This window comes from Bidens hawaiensis, unplaced genomic scaffold (genome assembly GCF_021521415.1).
Source record: "Bidens hawaiensis isolate Kalapana, Puna unplaced genomic scaffold, B.hawaiensis_p1.1 tig00001961_1, whole genome shotgun sequence".
NCBI classification, from domain to species: Eukaryota; Viridiplantae; Streptophyta; class Magnoliopsida; order Asterales; family Asteraceae; genus Bidens; species Bidens hawaiensis.
The window spans coordinates 1,799,862-1,818,447 of record NW_027491109.1 but is presented as its reverse complement, the minus strand read 5'-3'; the positions used below and the strand labels follow the sequence as shown (position 1 = coordinate 1,818,447).

At 36.2% G+C, this 18,586-nt stretch overlaps 3 protein-coding genes and 1 pseudogene across 4 annotated transcripts; 1 reads left to right on the top strand and 3 right to left on the bottom strand.

Annotated features, from left to right (window-relative positions):
* The first annotated feature begins 1,161 nt into the window (after nucleotides 1–1,161).
* LOC143603062 (putative gamma-glutamylcyclotransferase At3g02910) lies at nucleotides 1,162–3,446 on the top strand. Its single transcript, XM_077079981.1, has 3 exons — nucleotides 1,162–1,555; nucleotides 2,198–2,466; nucleotides 3,379–3,446. The coding sequence occupies exons 1-2, from the start codon at nucleotides 1,288–1,290 to the stop codon at nucleotides 2,449–2,451; spliced, it is 522 nt and encodes a 173-aa protein (XP_076936096.1). The 5' UTR covers nucleotides 1,162–1,287; the 3' UTR covers nucleotides 2,452–2,466; nucleotides 3,379–3,446.
* Nucleotides 3,447–3,677: 231 nt separating this feature from the next.
* LOC143603053 (uncharacterized) lies at nucleotides 3,678–4,416 on the bottom strand. Its single transcript, XM_077079979.1, has 3 exons — nucleotides 4,327–4,416; nucleotides 4,136–4,258; nucleotides 3,678–4,043 (listed from the first exon to the last, which is right to left on the bottom strand). The coding sequence occupies exons 1-3, from the start codon at nucleotides 4,359–4,361 to the stop codon at nucleotides 3,851–3,853; spliced, it is 351 nt and encodes a 116-aa protein (XP_076936094.1). The 5' UTR covers nucleotides 4,362–4,416; the 3' UTR covers nucleotides 3,678–3,850.
* Nucleotides 4,417–7,809: 3,393 nt separating this feature from the next.
* Nucleotides 7,810–11,570, bottom strand: LOC143603950 (putative ADP-ribosylation factor GTPase-activating protein AGD8; annotated as a pseudogene). The gene is made up of 7 exons (XR_013148185.1): nucleotides 11,458–11,570; nucleotides 11,269–11,374; nucleotides 9,075–9,504; nucleotides 8,745–9,002; nucleotides 8,533–8,653; nucleotides 8,333–8,430; nucleotides 7,810–8,231 (listed from the first exon to the last, which is right to left on the bottom strand). The product of XR_013148185.1 is annotated as a putative ADP-ribosylation factor GTPase-activating protein AGD8 (transcript).
* Nucleotides 11,571–15,047: 3,477 nt separating this feature from the next.
* LOC143603045 (uncharacterized) lies at nucleotides 15,048–18,287 on the bottom strand. Its single transcript, XM_077079974.1, has 8 exons — nucleotides 18,205–18,287; nucleotides 17,693–18,061; nucleotides 16,194–16,286; nucleotides 15,954–16,098; nucleotides 15,748–15,862; nucleotides 15,515–15,596; nucleotides 15,337–15,394; nucleotides 15,048–15,215 (listed from the first exon to the last, which is right to left on the bottom strand). The coding sequence occupies exons 2-8, from the start codon at nucleotides 18,002–18,004 to the stop codon at nucleotides 15,136–15,138; spliced, it is 885 nt and encodes a 294-aa protein (XP_076936089.1). The 5' UTR covers nucleotides 18,005–18,061; nucleotides 18,205–18,287; the 3' UTR covers nucleotides 15,048–15,135.
* Between the last annotated feature and the right edge of the window lie 299 nt (nucleotides 18,288–18,586).

Sequence of the window (18,586 nt, the reverse complement as noted above, 5' to 3'; positions counted from 1 at the left end):
GATTTGCTTGATTTTTAAATGGAAGCTTCTCATGCATTGACCCGAATTCATGGGTATGGGTCTTATCAAACCCATATATTTCTTAAACGGGTTATAGCATCTCATTAAATTAAAAACTAATCTTACCAAGTATTTGATGTAAAAATCCTATAAAATAGAAATATATAAAAAATTAATATATGATTTTTTTTTAAATATATTATTATAAATAAAAAACAATTTTATGGTAAAAAAACAAACAGGTCTTGAGTCTCACCAAACTCATATAGCTTTTAAATTGGGTTATAACATCTCATTTATTTTTGAAATCTTTTATCATCAAAGCATAAGTATATTCTTAACTTACATACAATAAATAAATTAAAATTCAAAAAATATATAACTACTAAAAACAAATAATATAAAACAACCCCCGTAATACGGGGGATAAAAACTAAAAATTAATATATGATTTATTTTAAAAAAATATATATTATTTATAATTACAAAACCAATTTGTAGTAAAAAAAATAAACAGGTCTTTGGTCTTATCAAACCCATATAGCTTTTAAACCGGGTTATAATATCTCATTTATTTGTTAAACAATTTATCATCAAGCCATAAATATATTATTAACTTTCATATAATAAAAAAGATAAATATTCAAAAAATAAATAAATATTAAAAACAAATAAACCCCCGTATACCGTAATACGGGGGATAAAAACTAGTTTTATTATAATTTTCTAAAATATTGAATATATATATATATATATATATAAAAGAGTTCAAATAAAAAATAATTGTTTTGTGAGAAGTGTGAGAAGGCTTTAAAATTAAGCACACCAGTAAAATAGAAAACTATACCATGTAAATAGGAAACTATACAATATTCAGAAACTACTAATCTTAACCACTAGATCCTAGATCCAAGGGCCAAGATCTATTAATATGTTTCTCACAAAAATATTGTTTTTTTTACGTTAACCCTACCCTATATATATATATATATATATTTACTATTTATAGTATTCACTCATATAAACTGAAGCCTTCTATCAATTGGATTCATGGTTTATATCTTCAAAGCCCATTGGTTAGCCCAAGTTGGGTTAATAACAATTTAATACTAATAATATTCTCATAGTAACACTAAACTAAATATTCTTATAGTAATGTCCCCTAAATCCAACGCTATATAAATGTATAATAATAATGTCCAATCACCACTCACTTCTTATTATTAATCATTCTTTTTCCTTCCGGCACCCATCGGTGTATTCTAAACCCGCCGGAAAACTAAAACCATGACGGTCTCCGGCAACCAAACCCTAATATTCTCATACGGCACTCTGAAAACCGGGTTCTCTAATCACAAGCTAATGCAAGATCTAATATCTCGAAACGACGCCGTTTTCTTAGGCAATTACGTCACGGACCTACGCCTGCCACTCGTCCGTGGTCCGTACGGCGTTCCGTTTCTGTTAAACCTTCCCGGGAGATCTCGACACCGTGTCCGTGGCGAGCTTTATTCGGTTTCTGACGCCGGAATCCAACGCCTTGATGTGCTTGAAGGTAAAAGAGTTTTTATTTATTTATTTTTTTTATGAAAGTAGGTTTAAAGGAATGAATTGGGTAATGGGTAATTGGGTTTAAAGATTAAGAATTTATATTGTGTTAAAACAATGTTTTTTTAAAATTTTTTTTTTTATAATAGGGAAATCTGTGCAGCTGTGCTTGAAGGAGAAATTAGGATTCAAGAAAAAAGAGTGTTTTTATAGACTTAAATGAATGAATTGGGTAATGGGTAATTAGGTTTAGAGATTAAGAATGCATGTTGTTTTCAAAATATTAAAATATATATATCTTAAATCTTTTTGTATAAAATAGAAATCTATGCTTGAAGGTGAAATTTAGGTTTCGAAGTTTTTTTAGACTTAAATGGATGAATTGGGTAATTGGTAATTAGGTTTAAAGATTAACAAAAATATTGTCTTCAAAATATATATTTTTAATTTTTTTTATAGAAAAGAAATTTGTGCTTGAAGGTAAAATTTAGGATACAAGATTATTATTATTTTTTTATTATTTTTTTTAAGTAGACTTAAATGAATGAATTGGGTAATGGGTAATTGGTAGTTAAGTTTAACATTAAGAAAACATATTGTTTTCAAATTATATATTTTTTAATAAAAAAATAAAAATCTGTGCTTGAAGGTATAACTCTAGGGCATTACGAGCGGCTATCGATTACTGTCCGGCCGGAAGGTAAGGGTGATGGTGACTTGGTTGTGGAGGCGGAAGCGTATTATGCGCACCGGAATTTTGCGGAGGATATGTGGCGGAGGAGTGGAGAGGTAGGGTTTGAGTCGTTTGATTATGAGGTTGCTAAGGGTTATGTGAGGAGAGATTTGAGGCCCAAGGATCGTAGCTTCCGTGAGCAGATTACGCTGTTTTGTTCGTCGAATTGAGCCAAAAATGGTGAGGTTTGATTGCAATTGTGTCAGTTTAGAGATTAGTTTTCTGGAAAGTTGTTATTTAATTGTGTTTTGGAACATAATAGTTTTAAGGCAATCATAACTTAGGGGTGTAAAGGTGCCAAGCCCGAGCTCAACTATGCTCCACCTTGACTTGTTTTGACTTACGGGAGGTCGAGCTCAGCCTGTGATTTGGTTTTCCAAGTTCAGACTTCGCTTGTTGATTATTTATTAAATTTTAATTTATGTACTTATATAATTATTTTTTATATATTTTGAGGAAAACCTTATAAGCGAGCCAAAGCTCGTCTCAAGCTTGGCTGTACAGTATGAAGTTAATACGTGGAAGTCCAAAGGAGGCAAAACTCACAAGGCTCGACAAGCCTAAACTAGCTTCCCATACAAGGCTCGAGCTTAGGCTCGATAACTAAACGAGCTTTATTTGGGGCTCAGCTCGAGCTCGAAAACGCTTAGATAATTTCGAGATTTTTATCGAGTCAATCTCGAGCGGTTTGGCTTGTTTGTGCCCCTTAGTTTTGGAGCATAATAAAAAACTCTGAAACTAGACGGGCCTTATCGAGCCCGAGCCTCAAACAAATCTGGTTACATTGCACAACCAAGCTCAAGCCAAGCTTTGGGTCGTTTAAGGTATTGCAAATGAGCTTGAGCCGAACTGAAATTTGTTTAAGGTTCTTCTCATATTATACAGAAATAATTAAAATTGCATATAAATTAATTTGTTCGTAGATAATAAACGAGCCTAGTCTGAGCTTGAAGAAACGGCTCACGAGCCGAGCTCGGACTCGACTAAGCTCGTCTGCACCCCGGATCATAAGATATGCTTAGATTCTGCCCCATTTCATATAATTGAATCAGATTCTGACTTCTGACCTTGTATGGTTTTAATGTCTTTTGTAACAGTTTCTGGAAGAACAATTGAAGTTGCTAATTGGTGGTTTGTATAAATCTTCATTCAAGCTTTCAGCATTGATGATATTATCCTGTGATTTTATCCTGTGATTAAAATCACAGGCAGATTGCAGTGTATGTATGTACTTATATTGTTGAAAACTTTGAAATAAAGCCCATTGATTTGTATTTGTATGGACAAAATCTCCTTATTAAAGTCTGAAATAGAAGCCTCTTTGTATGCTGATGTTATGGTACTTTATTCACATGTGTTGAGAATCAGTTATTGATTGAAATATGCATCTTCAAAGCAAAAACCAAACACAAACTTCATATATTACAGGATCACACAAAGATTGTAGTTTAATACAAATCTCACATGCTTATTTTAGGACAAATACAATATCGGGAACTAGTTTAATAGTAGAAACCGAGCAAGTTTGTATCTTTTTGTGAGATTTAACCATTTGCAGACACGATGCAATCAGGCGCATACAACTTTCACAGTGTTGGTTTCATCTATGACACAAATGCAGCCTTCACCACACTCAAAGTATGTCTTACCGGCCTCCGAGCCATCAGCTTTGGTTACAACACAAGACCAACCTTCAGGACACTCACAGAACGCTTTTGCGGCTGCAGAGATCTCCAATGGCTGTTTCACCACAGCCGTCTCACTGCAACACCATATTGAGTTGATTGTATATAGATTATAGATTTTATAGTGTAAATAAACGAATTGTGAGTGTTAAACCGTTAAGGCACGTACGTGACACAAGTGCAACCACCGCCACCACATTTTGCGAATGGTTTGCCAACCTTAGATGACTCGGTTTTGGTGACGGTGCATTTCCATCCATCTGTGCACTTGCAGTTTGGCTTGTTCTCAGTGCTGCACAAGTGAATAATGTCTTGGTAAATATACAAGTGGCTTGAAAATGTTAAATGAGTAAGGAATACCTTGGAGAAGTTTGGCTAACACTCTCAGGCTCCATAGTTTCCCAAATAAAGCTACTTTCTTGAAGTTGCTTATTGTGTGTTATGGTATTTAGCTATTTATCATCACTTAGCTTATAGTGGAGAATTGTCCTTTTCAACTCTTTTTAGTGTATATTAGTGTCACCTTTTGTATTATGTGGCTGTTATTACCAAACTTTTAATCAATCATAAAAGTGTAGGGGAGGCGTCCACGAATCTCCCACTATATTTTTGTCCTACTCACTTTTAGATCATTCTAGACCGTATTTTAAAAACAGGTTCATACCGGCCAGTTGAACCGGTATTTCAGGTTTCGCATATCAGACCGGTATGTTGAGCAGTTTGCTAGAACATCGAACCGGCGGTTTTTTCTAAAATACTGGGTTAAACTAGCAAACTGGTTCTAAGCCCAAACGATTTTTGATATTTTGCGGCCTTTAAAAATTAATTTTAACCTAGCGATTAACATCAAAACGAGTATAAACTTTTGGATTATTTTTTGAAAATCGAGTGCTTTTGTATTGTTTTTTTTAAATTATGGATCACTTTTGGATTATAGGAATCATATACTTTTAGGTTATTTTTTGAGTTGAAGTTACATTTATATGATATTACAAGGTAAACTATTTAACTCGGTTTAACCTCCCTATACAACCCATTTAGCCCAATGCGGTACGAATTAAATATCGATTTTTAAAACATTAGTTCAAGAGACCTGGATGAGAGTGGGGCTTATATGCATCTAGGTTTGATGATTGAAGTATGGGCTTGGTAATAGGACCTGTTAATGTCTAGGTGACTAGATCTAGTGATTAACCTGGACTTATGTATGGGCCTTAAAGTTAGACTGGGCTGACCTAATTGTAATTTGTAAGTCATAAACATGGGCCTTAAAATTAGACTGGGCTGACCTTATTCTAAGTCATAAACATGGGCCTAGTGGTTAGAATGGGCTTCATCATGGGCCTAGAGGACTAGCATGATATTGTATTTGGGCCTAGCTAACAGCTATAGGGCTAACTTTCTTCTTTGTCACTCGCACCATGAAGGGCTAGGTTTGGGTCGGGTATGGAGGCCTGGATCAGGTTGTGCTGTCAGCCAGGGGCTTACGGATTGGCCCACTTCAAGCTGTATAGGAATATGTGATTAAACATGCATGGCGCCCGAAGCTTTTAATCCGTTTATTGAAAATATAAAACCATTTGTTGGGTTAAAGTTAAATACTTGACTGGTAAGATTTTGTATAAAACTGTTTTGTGATAAAATGATTTTTTTGAGTGTGAATAGTGTAGTTGACTTATGATCCTTGTTGGGATGAAAACAATTGAGTACATCACATGGGATTGGAAAGAGCCATGTATAGTGGCCACAATGGAAGTGCATTGTTGCTGTCTTCATTTACTACTGCATTTTGCTTCAATACCAAAAGAAAGATTTGAAAAATAATATTAACAGCGACCAATCATAACATGTTTGTTTATAACTTATTAAAAAGTAACAGAAGATGTTATCCATTCTATTTCTATTAAGTTTTCATACAAACACTCATCCTTAACATGTATGCATCACATAACGTGATTATTTGAATCTTAAAGTAGCCAACAGACAATATGAGTTTAATTAGTTAACATTAATTTTATCCTATTTGCTCAACGCGTGTCTGAAAGTGAAAGGTGGTGACGTTATCATGTATGTATAATGCAATTTGCACAATGTCTTATAATGTATTAATTAACTTATAATTAATTAATTGTGATTATAGAAAGGTTATCTTTATTTCAATAACTTTAATCAAGTGTTATCATCTTATCCAAATTGATGTAAACTAGTTTGAATTTGAAAATGTGGGTTACAGCAAAAATGCATGATACATAGATATTGGCTATGGTCTATGGTCTATGTGCTATGGTGCGTTATAGATAATGCAGGCTCAGTGCGGAGGAGTTACTCTGGACCAGCTGCACCTTTGCCATGTGCCCAATGCACAATGCTAATGGATTGAGATCCACAATGCCTATAAATTGTTGCATTTGGACTTGTTTCTTATCATATATACTCAACTTTCCATAAATGGATAACCGGAGAGTAGTTGTTAGTGTTTTGGTTATCTTTTTATGCATTGTAGTTTGTTCTACAGCTGCTAGAACACTTTTGAATTTTGAAAGTGGTGGTGGTGAACATGTAGTGCCTGGGTATGCATATGGAGGTGGCGGTGAGGGTTCGGGGAGTGGTGGTGGTGGTGGTTATAGAGGAGGTGGTGAACATGGAGGGGGGCATGGTGGTGGTAGTGGTGGGGGACATGGTGGTGGAGGTGGATACGCGGGTGGGTATGAGCATGTTCCTAGTTATGGAGGAGGTGGTGGTGGTGGTACTGGAGGTGGTTCTGGTTATGGGGAGCATGGTGGTGGTTATGGAGGTGGTGGTGGTGGAGGGAGTGGAGGTGGTAGCGGTGGATACTATGGAGGTGGTGGGGAGCATGCGGGTGGTTATGGTGGAGGTGCTGGAGGTGGTAGTGGTGGTGGATATGCTGGCGGTGGTGGTGAGCATGCAGGAGGCTATGGTGGAGGTGCTGGAGGTGGTAGCGGTGGTGGATATGCTGGAGGTGGTGGAGAGCATGCAGGAGGTTATGGTGGAGGTGCTGGAGGCGGTAGCGGTGGTGGTAGCGGTGGATACGCTGGCGGTGGTGGTGAGCATGGAGGAGGTTACGGTGGAGGTGCAGGAGGTGGTACCGGTGGTGGGTATGGAGCCGGGGGTGAGAATGGTGGTGGGTATGGTGGTGGAAGTGGAGGTGGGCATGGTGGAGGCGGTGGAGGAGCTGGAGGACAAGGTGGATATGGAGGTGGCGGTGGTACAGGCGGTGGTGCAGGTGGAGCATATGGAGGTGGTGCTTATGGTGGAGGAGGTGGAGGTGGTTCGGGAGGTGGAGGCGGTGGTGGTGAACATGGAGGAGGTGGATATGGTGGCGGTGGCGGAACCGGGGGTGGTGATGGTCATGGTGGCTACATTCCATGAGAGCCAAGTTATATCCTATTTACCTTGTGTTTAAATTTTAATCATCATAAAAATAATTAGTACTGTGGAATCTTGTATTTATTTAAGCAGTGTATGCTTTTAAACTGATTCAAATTATGATGCAAATCAACCTTATTAGTAATGTTTGTAATTGTTGGTATTTCATCAGCCTAAAACAAGCATGATCATATAAGAAATCTGAATTCATCTCAAATGTTTAAATGGCATGCCTCCACTCGGACTCGAATGCTCTAGTATTGCTTCCTAGGAGTAGCATGCCTAATGATTTCACCGTAGCGGCATGCTCGAACTTTTAAGTATATATTGAATCGCTGAGATTGAACTAGTCACTACAATCATATGTTAATAAAAAAGAGAGTAGATGTCATCAATAGTCTATTTGTTACGCAGTTATGCTCATATTTAATAAGCAGAACTTGTGTTCTGTTGATGAAGAATGGAATATACAGTTTTGGTTATCCTTATGTTTTACTACCAAAAAGAAGCATTTAAACATGAAGAAATTGGAAATATGAAAAAAAAGTCTTATAAATGTAATACAAAGCCTGTTTTTGGAGAGGGTTTAAACTTTAACCTTATACATATGTCCTGACTGAATCCGATGACACTTTGTAGCTCTCTACATCTTATAAGTAAAAAAAAAAAAAGAACCAAGAAAACGACGACAGCCACACATCACAATATTATAACCATTTCCGCCACCCTTTACACATTACACTTTCCTTAACGATAAATTCACACGACTTTTAAAGGATTCTGTCTTGAAAATCATTCATTAAAGTCGAGGCTATTGAGCTCAGCTTCTTTCCTGTTTCTCCTGCTATGTTCTTTAGCGATGACATATCCTGTTGTGCCTGCAATTACAATATTTAAAAAAAAAAACAAATATCCAAATCAACCATGTAAATTTAGAAAGAAAATGAATCTCATTTTTAACAGTTGATAATACTAATACCTGAAACGACAGACGGTTGATTAGGTCACTGGCACTAAGATCGAGGTTATTATCATCATGACCAAATAGATCAGCACTTGAGATAGCTGCTGAGCCCTAGAACACCAAATCATAAAAGAATAATTCAGAATCTAATAGAAACAGCCCACATAAGTTAGCACTGAAGGTTTGTTAAGTTTAAGGTACGAGAATACATAACTTAAACTTATCAAGTCTTGCTTGACCATCGAGATCAGCTTTTTCCTGGTCCCCGAAAAACTGTGCTGATGAAATAGATTTAGCATTAGAAAACTTCTTCCTTGCTTCATCAGTTTCCTGTATCTGAATAACGATATTGAACAAAGTCCTATCAGACCATCTTATAATCATTTGATGCAAAAATAATAATGAAAAAAATACAAATATTGCTGACCTGGACTTTTGATGAGGTACTTTTCTTGGAGAAACCACTATCCATTCCATATTCAGCAAAGAAACTAGATGACTTAGGTGGCGCAACATGACTAAGAGTGTTCACACCACCTGGACCTGTCTCCACAGTTTGAAAACTATCCACATACTTGAAGCGAGAAGTGTGAGGTATTGCAGTTGATGTGGATTTGCCACTTGCTGACGTGGACACTTGTACAACCGGTTCTTCAGGCTTCTGGTCATACAGACTTTCACTTGTCTGCGCAAAATCAGGAAAATCAAAAAGACATAGATAACAATTAGTAATAACTTAGATCATTATGATTGTTACCTTGGTGCTAAGTTTTCTTGCACCAAGCCCACTAGGTTTCCCAGTCTTTTTTGCACCAATAGGCTTCTTGACAGTGGTGGTACGAATAGTTGAAGAGGTTTTCACTGGAGCAGAGCCATTAGATTCAGGTTTTGCTGAAGGGGTCTCTTTTGGGGGTTCCGTGAGCTTGAAATCAGAAGGTCCATCAAAAGGTTCAACTGGTTTCGTAGAAACAGGGGATACTGGCAAGACAGCATCTTCTGCAGAGCTTTTAGCAACTTCTTTTGAAAGTAATTGTTTGTATAACTCAGCAGCTCTAGAGGTGTATTTGGCCTCGATTTTCCCTCCATCTGTCCACCCGTGTTGCTTGAAGAAAACTTGGGCACGATTGTTGCCACCAAAGCTCATCATCTTTAACTGATCTGGTGTCCATGAATCTAAATTGGTTGACCTGAAAAAGTTAACAGCTTTATGGGTCAACAAGGAAAAACAAAAAGAAAATGGCAACTGTAGTTTTTGGGTGTTAGTGTTTCGAATATATCATGCTACTATATGGACCTATTTCTGTCCCTCTTAGTCCATTAAAAAGATATTTTCTAGTACTTCTATTGCTATCTGTTAATTTTGTTTTTCAGAGATAAGCTTTTAGAGTTGATGCAATAGAGCTAACTACCCCAACAATATTACAGGATAATAGTGTGCATCTCTAAGAGTTGCACGTACAAAATCTTGGAATAGAAAGACTAAAAAATTCTAATTCTAAACCAATCAAAACTTTAGAAGGTAGACTGTAGACTCCCTTTGTTCCTCCTAAATAAGTTTCTGAAATTACAATTATTCACAATGCTCCTTAAAAGTTTTAACCTTTTGTTAATTCCTTAATAAACAAATATGATTACCCAACTTAAAAAAGTAGTCCGGCTGGTGCTTAACAGTCAAATCAGCATAAATAAGCGTAGTATATTACTGTAAAGTATAAGATTAAATCATATCTGCTAAAAAAATATCATCTCTTCAGTGCCTCCTTCTCTTGTTAGGCTAAAGTAACTGGTTACATTAGCCTTACAAACTTTACTGATATTTATGACCTTGTAAATCTTATTTAATATAGAAAGCATTCTGCTGTTGAAACAAGTTATAGCACATTATACTAAATATGCAAGATCCAAGGGCAATTCATCATTTCCTCATAACCAAACATTCAAACCTAATGCATTGCATGGTATTAGACTATTTCCTAATAACCTACAACTGTTGAATGTCAAAACATATAAAATGTTTTAATTAGCAATTAAACCTAATCTCAAAAAATAAAGTAAGCTTAAAATTCACAAAACCTAACAATCATCAGAATGATAACTTACAACTACAGGAAAGTTCAATCCAGATTCAACAAAAAGTTCAGTACTCTTTAAGTGAAATCAAAGTTACATCAGCCTTACACTATCATAAAATGTAATAATCAACCTATCACACAATTGAACCTAAAAAACACATCAGCACTGATAAGAAAATACCTAACGAAGCTGATATGAACACCGAGACTACAAACCAAATCATTCAAAGCTAGTGCATTGCATGGTGAAATTACTACCTAAACAAATTCCCAATAACCTACAAAGTATTGAATCTCAAAACATATAAAATGCTTTCATTAGATATTAAACCTAACTTCAAATATAAAGTAAGTCTAAATTCACAAAACCTAGCAACCCTCACAACTAGAACTTACAACTACAGTAATGTTAAATCAGATTCAACAAAAATTCAATACTCTTAAGTAATTTCATAGTTACTTTATTATAAAATTAGGTTTAATTACTAAAACCTAATAATCAACCGATCACACAACTGCGCCCTAAAAACATCAACAACACAAATACCTAAAAAAAAAACCTAATATAAACACTGAGGCTGTGAGATTGTTAATACGAACAGTGAGGCAACAAACCAAACATTCAAACCTACTGCATTGTATGGCGAAATTACCACCTAAAGAAATTCCTATTGAGTTTTAAAACATATAAAATGTGTTCAATAGCAATTAAACCTTACAAAGTCACAAAAACTAGCAATACTCACAAGTATATCTTACAAGTAGAGTAAAGTTGAATCTAAATTTCATTAAAGTGAAATCAAAGTCACATCAGCCTTTGGAATACACAATTATTAAGCCCTAAAAAGAAGAAATAATAATAAGAAGAATAATACTCACCTAACGAAGCTGATATGAACACCGAGGCTGCGATGGGTGGCAGAGCAGTCAATACAGAGGAATATCCCGTAGGTGACGGATTCTTGGCGTTACAATCAAAACACATCTGATGATGAGGATTTAACAATAAACAGTCAACTGAATTAAACCTAATGATTAGATTACAGATCTGAGGAAATAGAAGGAGACCTTGTTTTCTGATTTGGCTTTGAGCTTGCGGAAAACAGCGTTTTTGTCAGTGAAAGCAGCAGCAGAATCAGAAGCCATTGGAATGAAAGAGTATTGGTTGGTTGGTTCTCAGGAGAAGATAACTGAATCTGAGATTTATTAACAACTACTCAGGGGAACTTGAACTTGTGGATGTTAAAATAAATACAGTTTTTTTTGTTTTACGTTTACACGGTGGTGCTCAGATTACGGGAATGCCCCTTGGGACCGGTGTTGGGTTGGTGTCTTGGTGGTTAGTTAGGTTCTTTTTCATTTCGCAATTACACGGAACACATTATTATAATCACAACTCTTGTTTTATCTGGCAAAGCGTTTAGGTCTTAAGTAAACACGAATTCGATTGGTTTTGGTTATGTGAGTTATCGTATTAGTACTGGAACAAAAAATTATAACTATTAAGGTGGACCAATGGGTTGGCGTCACATTCGTTACAGTACCGGAACTAAAATAAAATTGGTTTTCGATCGGTTTTCATTACGTTCGTTATGGTATTAGAACTAAAACAAACGGTATACAAGTTCGTTTGTTAACAATTACCTTGATGTTTTCAAATTCGATCAAGACTTTTCAAAATTTAGTATTGTGTAACTTCAAAGTCAAAAGTCACGGGGATCTACTCTACACTCCATGTGCACAACAATTGAAAGATCAATGTTCACCCCGTTGGATTAATTGAGTCTCTATCAAATAGTGGTAAAGTTTGGACTAGAACGTCCGAGGGGGGCTCAAAATGTATAACAAAATTTATAAGAGGGGGGGTATCAAAATTTTGGTCGAAAACGGTTAAATTTACACCATGTATAAAATTTTCGGGTGAAAAATAGGTAAATTTACACTAATACTAAAAAAAAGGGAGGCTCGGGCCACCCTAGCCCTCACTAAGCTTCGCCCATGCTATCAAAGTCATTTTTATTCTCATGAAGGGTGATCATAAATGGCATTCCAACTTTGGACTTCTTTTCAAGGACAAACATTCAAATTGCATCTATATTCTGTACAATACGGAGGGGAGCCCAAAATAGTTAATCACCTACTCGTCTCATGTATATATGCCTAGACAATATGATACAAGACTAGTTCATGGGTTAAGATGAAGATCAGTCCTTGTTGCTCTATTGTAGATTTGTTAAATGTATACCCAAATAGGCACCTCGCAAGAAGGTTTTGCAAGTAACCATCTTATGCACGATTTGGTCTATCTAGCGAGCTCGCGACAATAAGGTATTCACCAACATAAACGTTTTAGTGATAAATTAACGGAGGAGCTATGGCCGAAGGTGACGAAAGAGACAAGTATTATGCATTTTTCTTTTTGATTTTTTTATCTGTTACATTGTAAAAATATTTATATTAATGGGATATTGGTTTTTAATACTCTCAACTTTTGCTTGTTGGTAAGATAACACTCTCAACTTTCACTTTTTCTCTCACCACTCCCAACTTTCACACTATTTGTTTTTATCACTCCCCCGTTAAATGAAGACTAACGTCGTTAGTGGAAATGCTGACGTGGCTTTTTTTTTTAATAAAATCAGATGAGGTGTCATGCCTACTTGGAAATTAACTATTTATTTTTAATTTTATCTTTTACAAGTCATCATCTTCTTCACCATCCAACCTCCCACCACAACCTCCACTACCGGACATCACCACCACCGCCACCACTTCTCCCGCACCATCCTTATCTACCGGTACCTCCATTTATGCACTCTCTCTATTTTAACTTTACAATGTCTGGTCGCACTCCTCTGCTCAAATTGAAGTTTGGTTGCTCTCCTCCATTCAAATTGGAGACACCTGGTTTTAGCCGCCGCACTCGATTTCCCGGCGAGCATGGTGGGTGGAAATCAGACTGTGGTTTTAGTTGGTCGAAAAACGACGATGACATCCGTTGCAACGGTGGGTCTTGCGAGACTGAACATCAGTACTTTGTCGGGTCTAGATGGATGAACAATTAGGGTTTTGATGCCACACGTTTTCCCGACAATGTAATGACAGCAGCGGTGGCGGTTCCAAGTTCAGATCTAGTTAGAATGACAATGGCAAATGGTGGTAAGTGTGGTGGTTAAGGGCGGTCGTTTGGTAAATAAGACAACACGGGTGTTTTTGTTAAATCCAGCGACATAAGAGCTTTTTCGGCCGAATCGGAGTGGTGGTAGTAGTAGGAGGTTGGATGGTGAAGAAGATGATAAATTGTAAAAGATTAAAAATTAAAAATAAATAGTTAATTTCCAAGTAGGCATGACACCTCATCTGATTTTATTAAAAAAAAACCACGTCAGCGTTTCCACTAACGACGTTAGTCTTCATTTAACGGGGGAGTGATAAAAACAAATAGTGTGAAAGTTGGAAGTGGTGAGAGACAAAGTGAAAGTTGGGAGTGTTATCTATCAACGAGTAAAAGTTAAGAGTATTAAAAACCAATATTCTTATTTTAATCAACAATACTAAACACAAACATAAGAACTAAGAAGTGACAAATTTATCTAGTTTTCTCAAGCTATAGGCTGCATGTTATGCTCATCACTTATACTTTCACATCAGCATCACATCACCACTTCATCCATTATTCACCTATATCACTCAACCTGTATTATACTAATCACTCAGTCTTAATTTTTTTTAATACAATAAATATTATGTAAAAGCTCCAATGCAATGTACAAGATAACAATGCAACAAAATGAGCGTGTGATGCGCAAGGGGGTCATCACACGCACCATGCATAATTGCAGAATGAGGGGGTGGCATGGTGTTCACCACGTCACCGCATCCATCACCTCATCCCCTTGCATCTTCACCGTAGATAAAAACATGTGTTTAGAGGGCATTTTGAGCTCATATGGCGTCCTTGGTCGTTTTTGGGTGCCCCATCTGTGTACAAAGATGGGATCGGGCGGATTTTGTGAGAGGGGAGGAGAGGAAGCGGGCAAGTTTTTGGCTATAAGAGGGCAACCCGAACAGATGACGACATGGCTGACATTTTTAGACTTCAGATTGTTATTATTATCTAAACTAGTTTTCTAAGGTTTTGTTGAAATTTTCGCAATTATTTGAAAATATATCTCCTATAATTATTCTTACAAGCCAACCTTTTGAATCCTCTCTTTGCAACCTGAGATAAGCAACTATACGAATAAACTGCTTATTTTTCTACTGTTTAGCTATGCGTAGTCGTGTTAGATCTTCGATGATCCAATCTATTTTCGTCCCGCTGGCTTCTTATAGCCTTGCCGCCCGGGTTCATGACCATTATTGTTGAACTACATCCTTCCTATACTACTAACCTCATCAAAACTTCTACCACTATATGTTTTCCCAATAGCACATAAAGGTGCCAATAAAAACATGGTGTGTTTATATCGTAAGTGCTTGATGACAAAGAAGACGATGGAAGAGGAAGACGGGAAATGAATGAATGGTTTTCTAGCCCTATACAAGTTGCACCAAGATGTTCATAAAAGACCAAAATAATTTGTCAAAACTTTGTTGCAAAAAGTTAGGAGTTAGGACTTAAACCATTAAAAAAAGAACAAAACCGGCATCTATTAAAAAAACACGAAGTATAGGTATTATAATCATGAACTGTCATCTATCAATCTAACATTACCATTACACGCACACGATGTAGAAACATGTTCATACAATCTTGTGTTTGCGCTCCAATGCATTAGTGATCCTTGTAATGCAGTATGCTGCACTCAACGGATACCCGGATACTGCAAAAAATACACGGTTTATAATAACAATACAGCCACCAAAATAAGTCACGTCTCAAAGAATTAAATACACATACACTATACATTACTATGTAACTATACTCGTGTAGAATAAACTTACTTGAAATAAAATCCTCTATGTAGTCGCTTTCGATTTTCCCATGAGCCATTGCACCAACCTGTGACCCATAGATAAGTTTTAAAATAATGTTTACTAACTAGCAAATGACTTTTTTTGAACTCAATGCCCAATTTAATAATAAAATAAATACAGCACTACTTATAATTTTAATACTTACCACAAATACAAGAGTTGCATCATTGTCCAATGTAGCCACATAGTCATGCATATCAACCAACTTTTCTGAACTATGTGAAACCCTGTTACACAAAACAATAATACATGTGTAAGTCTTAACTCTTTAAACGACTATCATCGAATGAAATCTGAGCTGGCTCATTTTGAGTCATGTTTTCAGCTCGGCTTAGAATTCGAGACGAGCTGAGCTGGCTAAGTTTAAGACATGATTACAAACCTATCTTGCGAGAGTTGACCGGGAGATACTGAGTTACAGGATTCTTTATCACACGCAAAAGTTTTTCTCGTTTCCCGACAGCAGAAATACTTAGTTTTTGAAGTAATTGCACTAAAAATAAATATCAAAACAATCAAAGTCAAATATAGAAAAGTCAAAGATGTCACGAAAACTTGATTAAGTTTCAATAGATTAAACTTACACATGATTCCAGCAAAACGTTTAAACGTCCTCGGAATACGAACGTGAGGCTTGATTTCAATAAGCACACCTTTCTCGGTTCTTACATACAAAGCTTTCAATTTACCTGCTTTATTCAACGGGCTATCCAAGATGTTTAATATTGCCTGCACAAACCATATAACATGCCCAAAAGAAATCTACTTAATATGAAGAACAAACCAAAAAATTAATAATTTTAGTGTTTTTAGTTACTACTAACCTGATGAGAAATATCAGGCCTGTACTCAGCAAGGTTTCTGTTATTTTTCTTCAAAAAATTGGCATGATCCTCTGAATTTAACAATTGATAACTCTGAACAAACACATTTACAAAAAATCACATTACTAATTAAGCACTAAAATCTTTAAAGTGTTATCATCAAATCCAAACAGCTTTTAACGTGATAAATGTAAGAAGCATTAGAGTAACTATGTCAACATTAAGGTAACTATTATTATGTGACAACTTTGAATTAAAGTTATAATATTTACTCTTGTACATTATTACATAGATTAAAACTAGCGGTGTAAACGAGCCGAGCCTGAACTCAACTAGGCTCGTTTTGACTTACAAGAGCTCGAACTTGGGCACTTGGCTCGTGAGTCGTTTTTTCAAGCTTAGACTCAGCTCATTTATTATTCATTAACTAATATACATGCGTTTTTAATCATTTTTATATATTTTGAGAAAAACCTCAATAGAGCCTTAGCTAGGCTCGAGCTCATGTAGCACCTCAAACAGCCCAAAACTCAACTCAAGCTCAGTTGTGCAATGTGAAATTAATGCATACAACAACAACAATCATACCCAATATTTCCCACAAATAGCCTAAGCTATCAGTAGGATCTTGGGAGGGTGGGATGTAGACAAACCTTACCTCTATCCCTAAGGATAGAGAGGTTGCTTCCGGCGAGACCCACAACTCGAAAATAAACGAATAAAATAAACTATAATTATACAAAATAAAATAAAAGAAAAGCTGTAAATAATAAACTAAAACAATATGATATTAGTACGTTTCAAGCAACATTTCATTATAGATAGACTAAAATAAAACCAAGGTAAAATTTACAACAACAACAACAACAACAATAATAAAGGCCATAACAAGAAACAGCCCCTCCTCCTAAGGGTCATTAACCTTAATTCTACGTCTCTAGGAACTCCTATGCTCAACCATAGAATTTAAAAAAGGTAAAAGTTAAAAAATACACAAGACCAGTTAAGGCTCGACAAGCCTACCTAAACAAGCTTCCCATACAAGGCTCGAGCGCAGGCTCGATAACTAAACGAGTTTCATTTGAGGCTCGGGCTCCGCTCAAGCTCAGCTCCTTTCGAGCTCTTTATTTATACAATCTCGAGTAGCTCACGAGCTGCTCGACTCGTTTGCACTTTGCATACTTATTCAAAACTTGGCTCGAGCTCGGTTGTGCAATGTGAAATTAATACATAGAAGCCCAAAAGAGGTAAAACTTAAAAATGAGCTTTCTATACTAGGCTCGAGCGCAAGACTCAATAACTAAACAAGCTTTATTTGAAGCTCAGGCTCTAGCTCTTTATCATTACAATCTAGAGTAGCTCACGAGCTGCTCGGCTCGTTTGCACATTGCATCCTTATTTAAAACTATAGCGTAATAATAATTACTCTCTCTAATGTTTAGCACAATTACACTAATCACTTAAAAATCTCATCTTTTAGCAAAAATGAGCAAACTAACCTTGCCAACTTTAGCAACCTCCAAAAAAGCTTTCTCAAGAATAAAAATAACACCTTGACCATTCTTATTATCACCTTGTTGCTGCTTATCATTCAAATTAACTGGTATTCCGGCAAGTTCTTCAGCAGCTGCTTCTGCTTTATCTTTATCTTCATCTGATTCAGTAACCACACTCTTCAGTTTCTTCTTCTTCGTACCATTATCTTCTTCTAATTCTTCAACAAACCCTTGATTCTCTTCTTCTTCTTTGTCGTACCGTTCGGTTTTGTTCTTCTTCCTCTTTTGACCCTTGACTGCGTACGGTCGAACCATGGTGGTATAGAATGGTTTGGTGGCGGCTGGTTTGATTTGTGGTTCAAGTTGAGAGAGGTGTTGATTTTTTTTTTGTTTGAATGTCAATGCCTACCTCCTACTATATACATTATACCACCATTGCCAAGAATCGAACCCTTAACCTTTCACCCAAAGACTAAAGCCTTTACTATCCCACCAAAGTGGAGATGGCGAGAGAGGTGTTGATGATGAATGAATGATGAAGTGAAGGGGTTATGTTTTACAACATACCCTCAAGTTTTGTTTTCTGTTTTTGTTTGCACCAAACCTTTTTTTTTTTAAGTTGAGGTTGTCGAACAGATATAGCTGACACCTGATGGGTTCCAGGTTTATATTTAAGTTTGCAAAAGAGTTTAAAAGGTGTTTGGAATTTCTTATTTTTACCTTTTTATAACTTATTTTTGAGATAAGTTATAATTTTCTAACTAATCAACTTATCTACTCACATATCAAACAATCCCAAGAGTTCTAGCTCTTTTAAGATAGCTGATATTAGATTTGGATCAACTAAATTCATACAGTCTTGTTTTTTAAACGTGAAGAGGAAAGAAAAGTAGTGTG

What these genes read in the sequence shown, in the direction of transcription:
- LOC143603045 (XM_077079974.1), bottom strand. Translation starts at nt 18,004, where the DNA reads ATGGTTCGACCGTACGCAGTCAAGGGTCAAAAGAGGAAGAAGAACAAA. An exon ending in AGGTTGCTAAAGTTGGCAAG is followed by an intron (nt 16,287 to 17,692) that starts GTTAGTTTGCTC and finishes GTGTTTGTTCAG; the next exon opens with AGTTATCAATTGTTAAATTC. An exon ending in ATGCAACTCTTGTATTTGTG is followed by an intron (nt 15,395 to 15,514) that starts GTAAGTATTAAA and finishes TATGGGTCACAG; the next exon opens with GTTGGTGCAATGGCTCATGG.
- LOC143603053 (XM_077079979.1), bottom strand. Translation starts at nt 4,361, where the DNA reads ATGGAGCCTGAGAGTGTTAGCCAAACTTCTCCAAG. An exon ending in GTTAGCCAAACTTCTCCAAG is followed by an intron (nt 4,259 to 4,326) that starts GTATTCCTTACT and finishes TCACTTGTGCAG; the next exon opens with CACTGAGAACAAGCCAAACT. An exon ending in GGTGGTTGCACTTGTGTCAC is followed by an intron (nt 4,044 to 4,135) that starts GTACGTGCCTTA and finishes ATGGTGTTGCAG; the next exon opens with TGAGACGGCTGTGGTGAAAC.
- LOC143603062 (XM_077079981.1), top strand. Translation starts at nt 1,288, where the DNA reads ATGACGGTCTCCGGCAACCAAACCCTAATATTCTCATACGGCACTCTG. An exon ending in ACGCCTTGATGTGCTTGAAG is followed by an intron (nt 1,556 to 2,197) that starts GTAAAAGAGTTT and finishes CTGTGCTTGAAG; the next exon opens with GTATAACTCTAGGGCATTAC.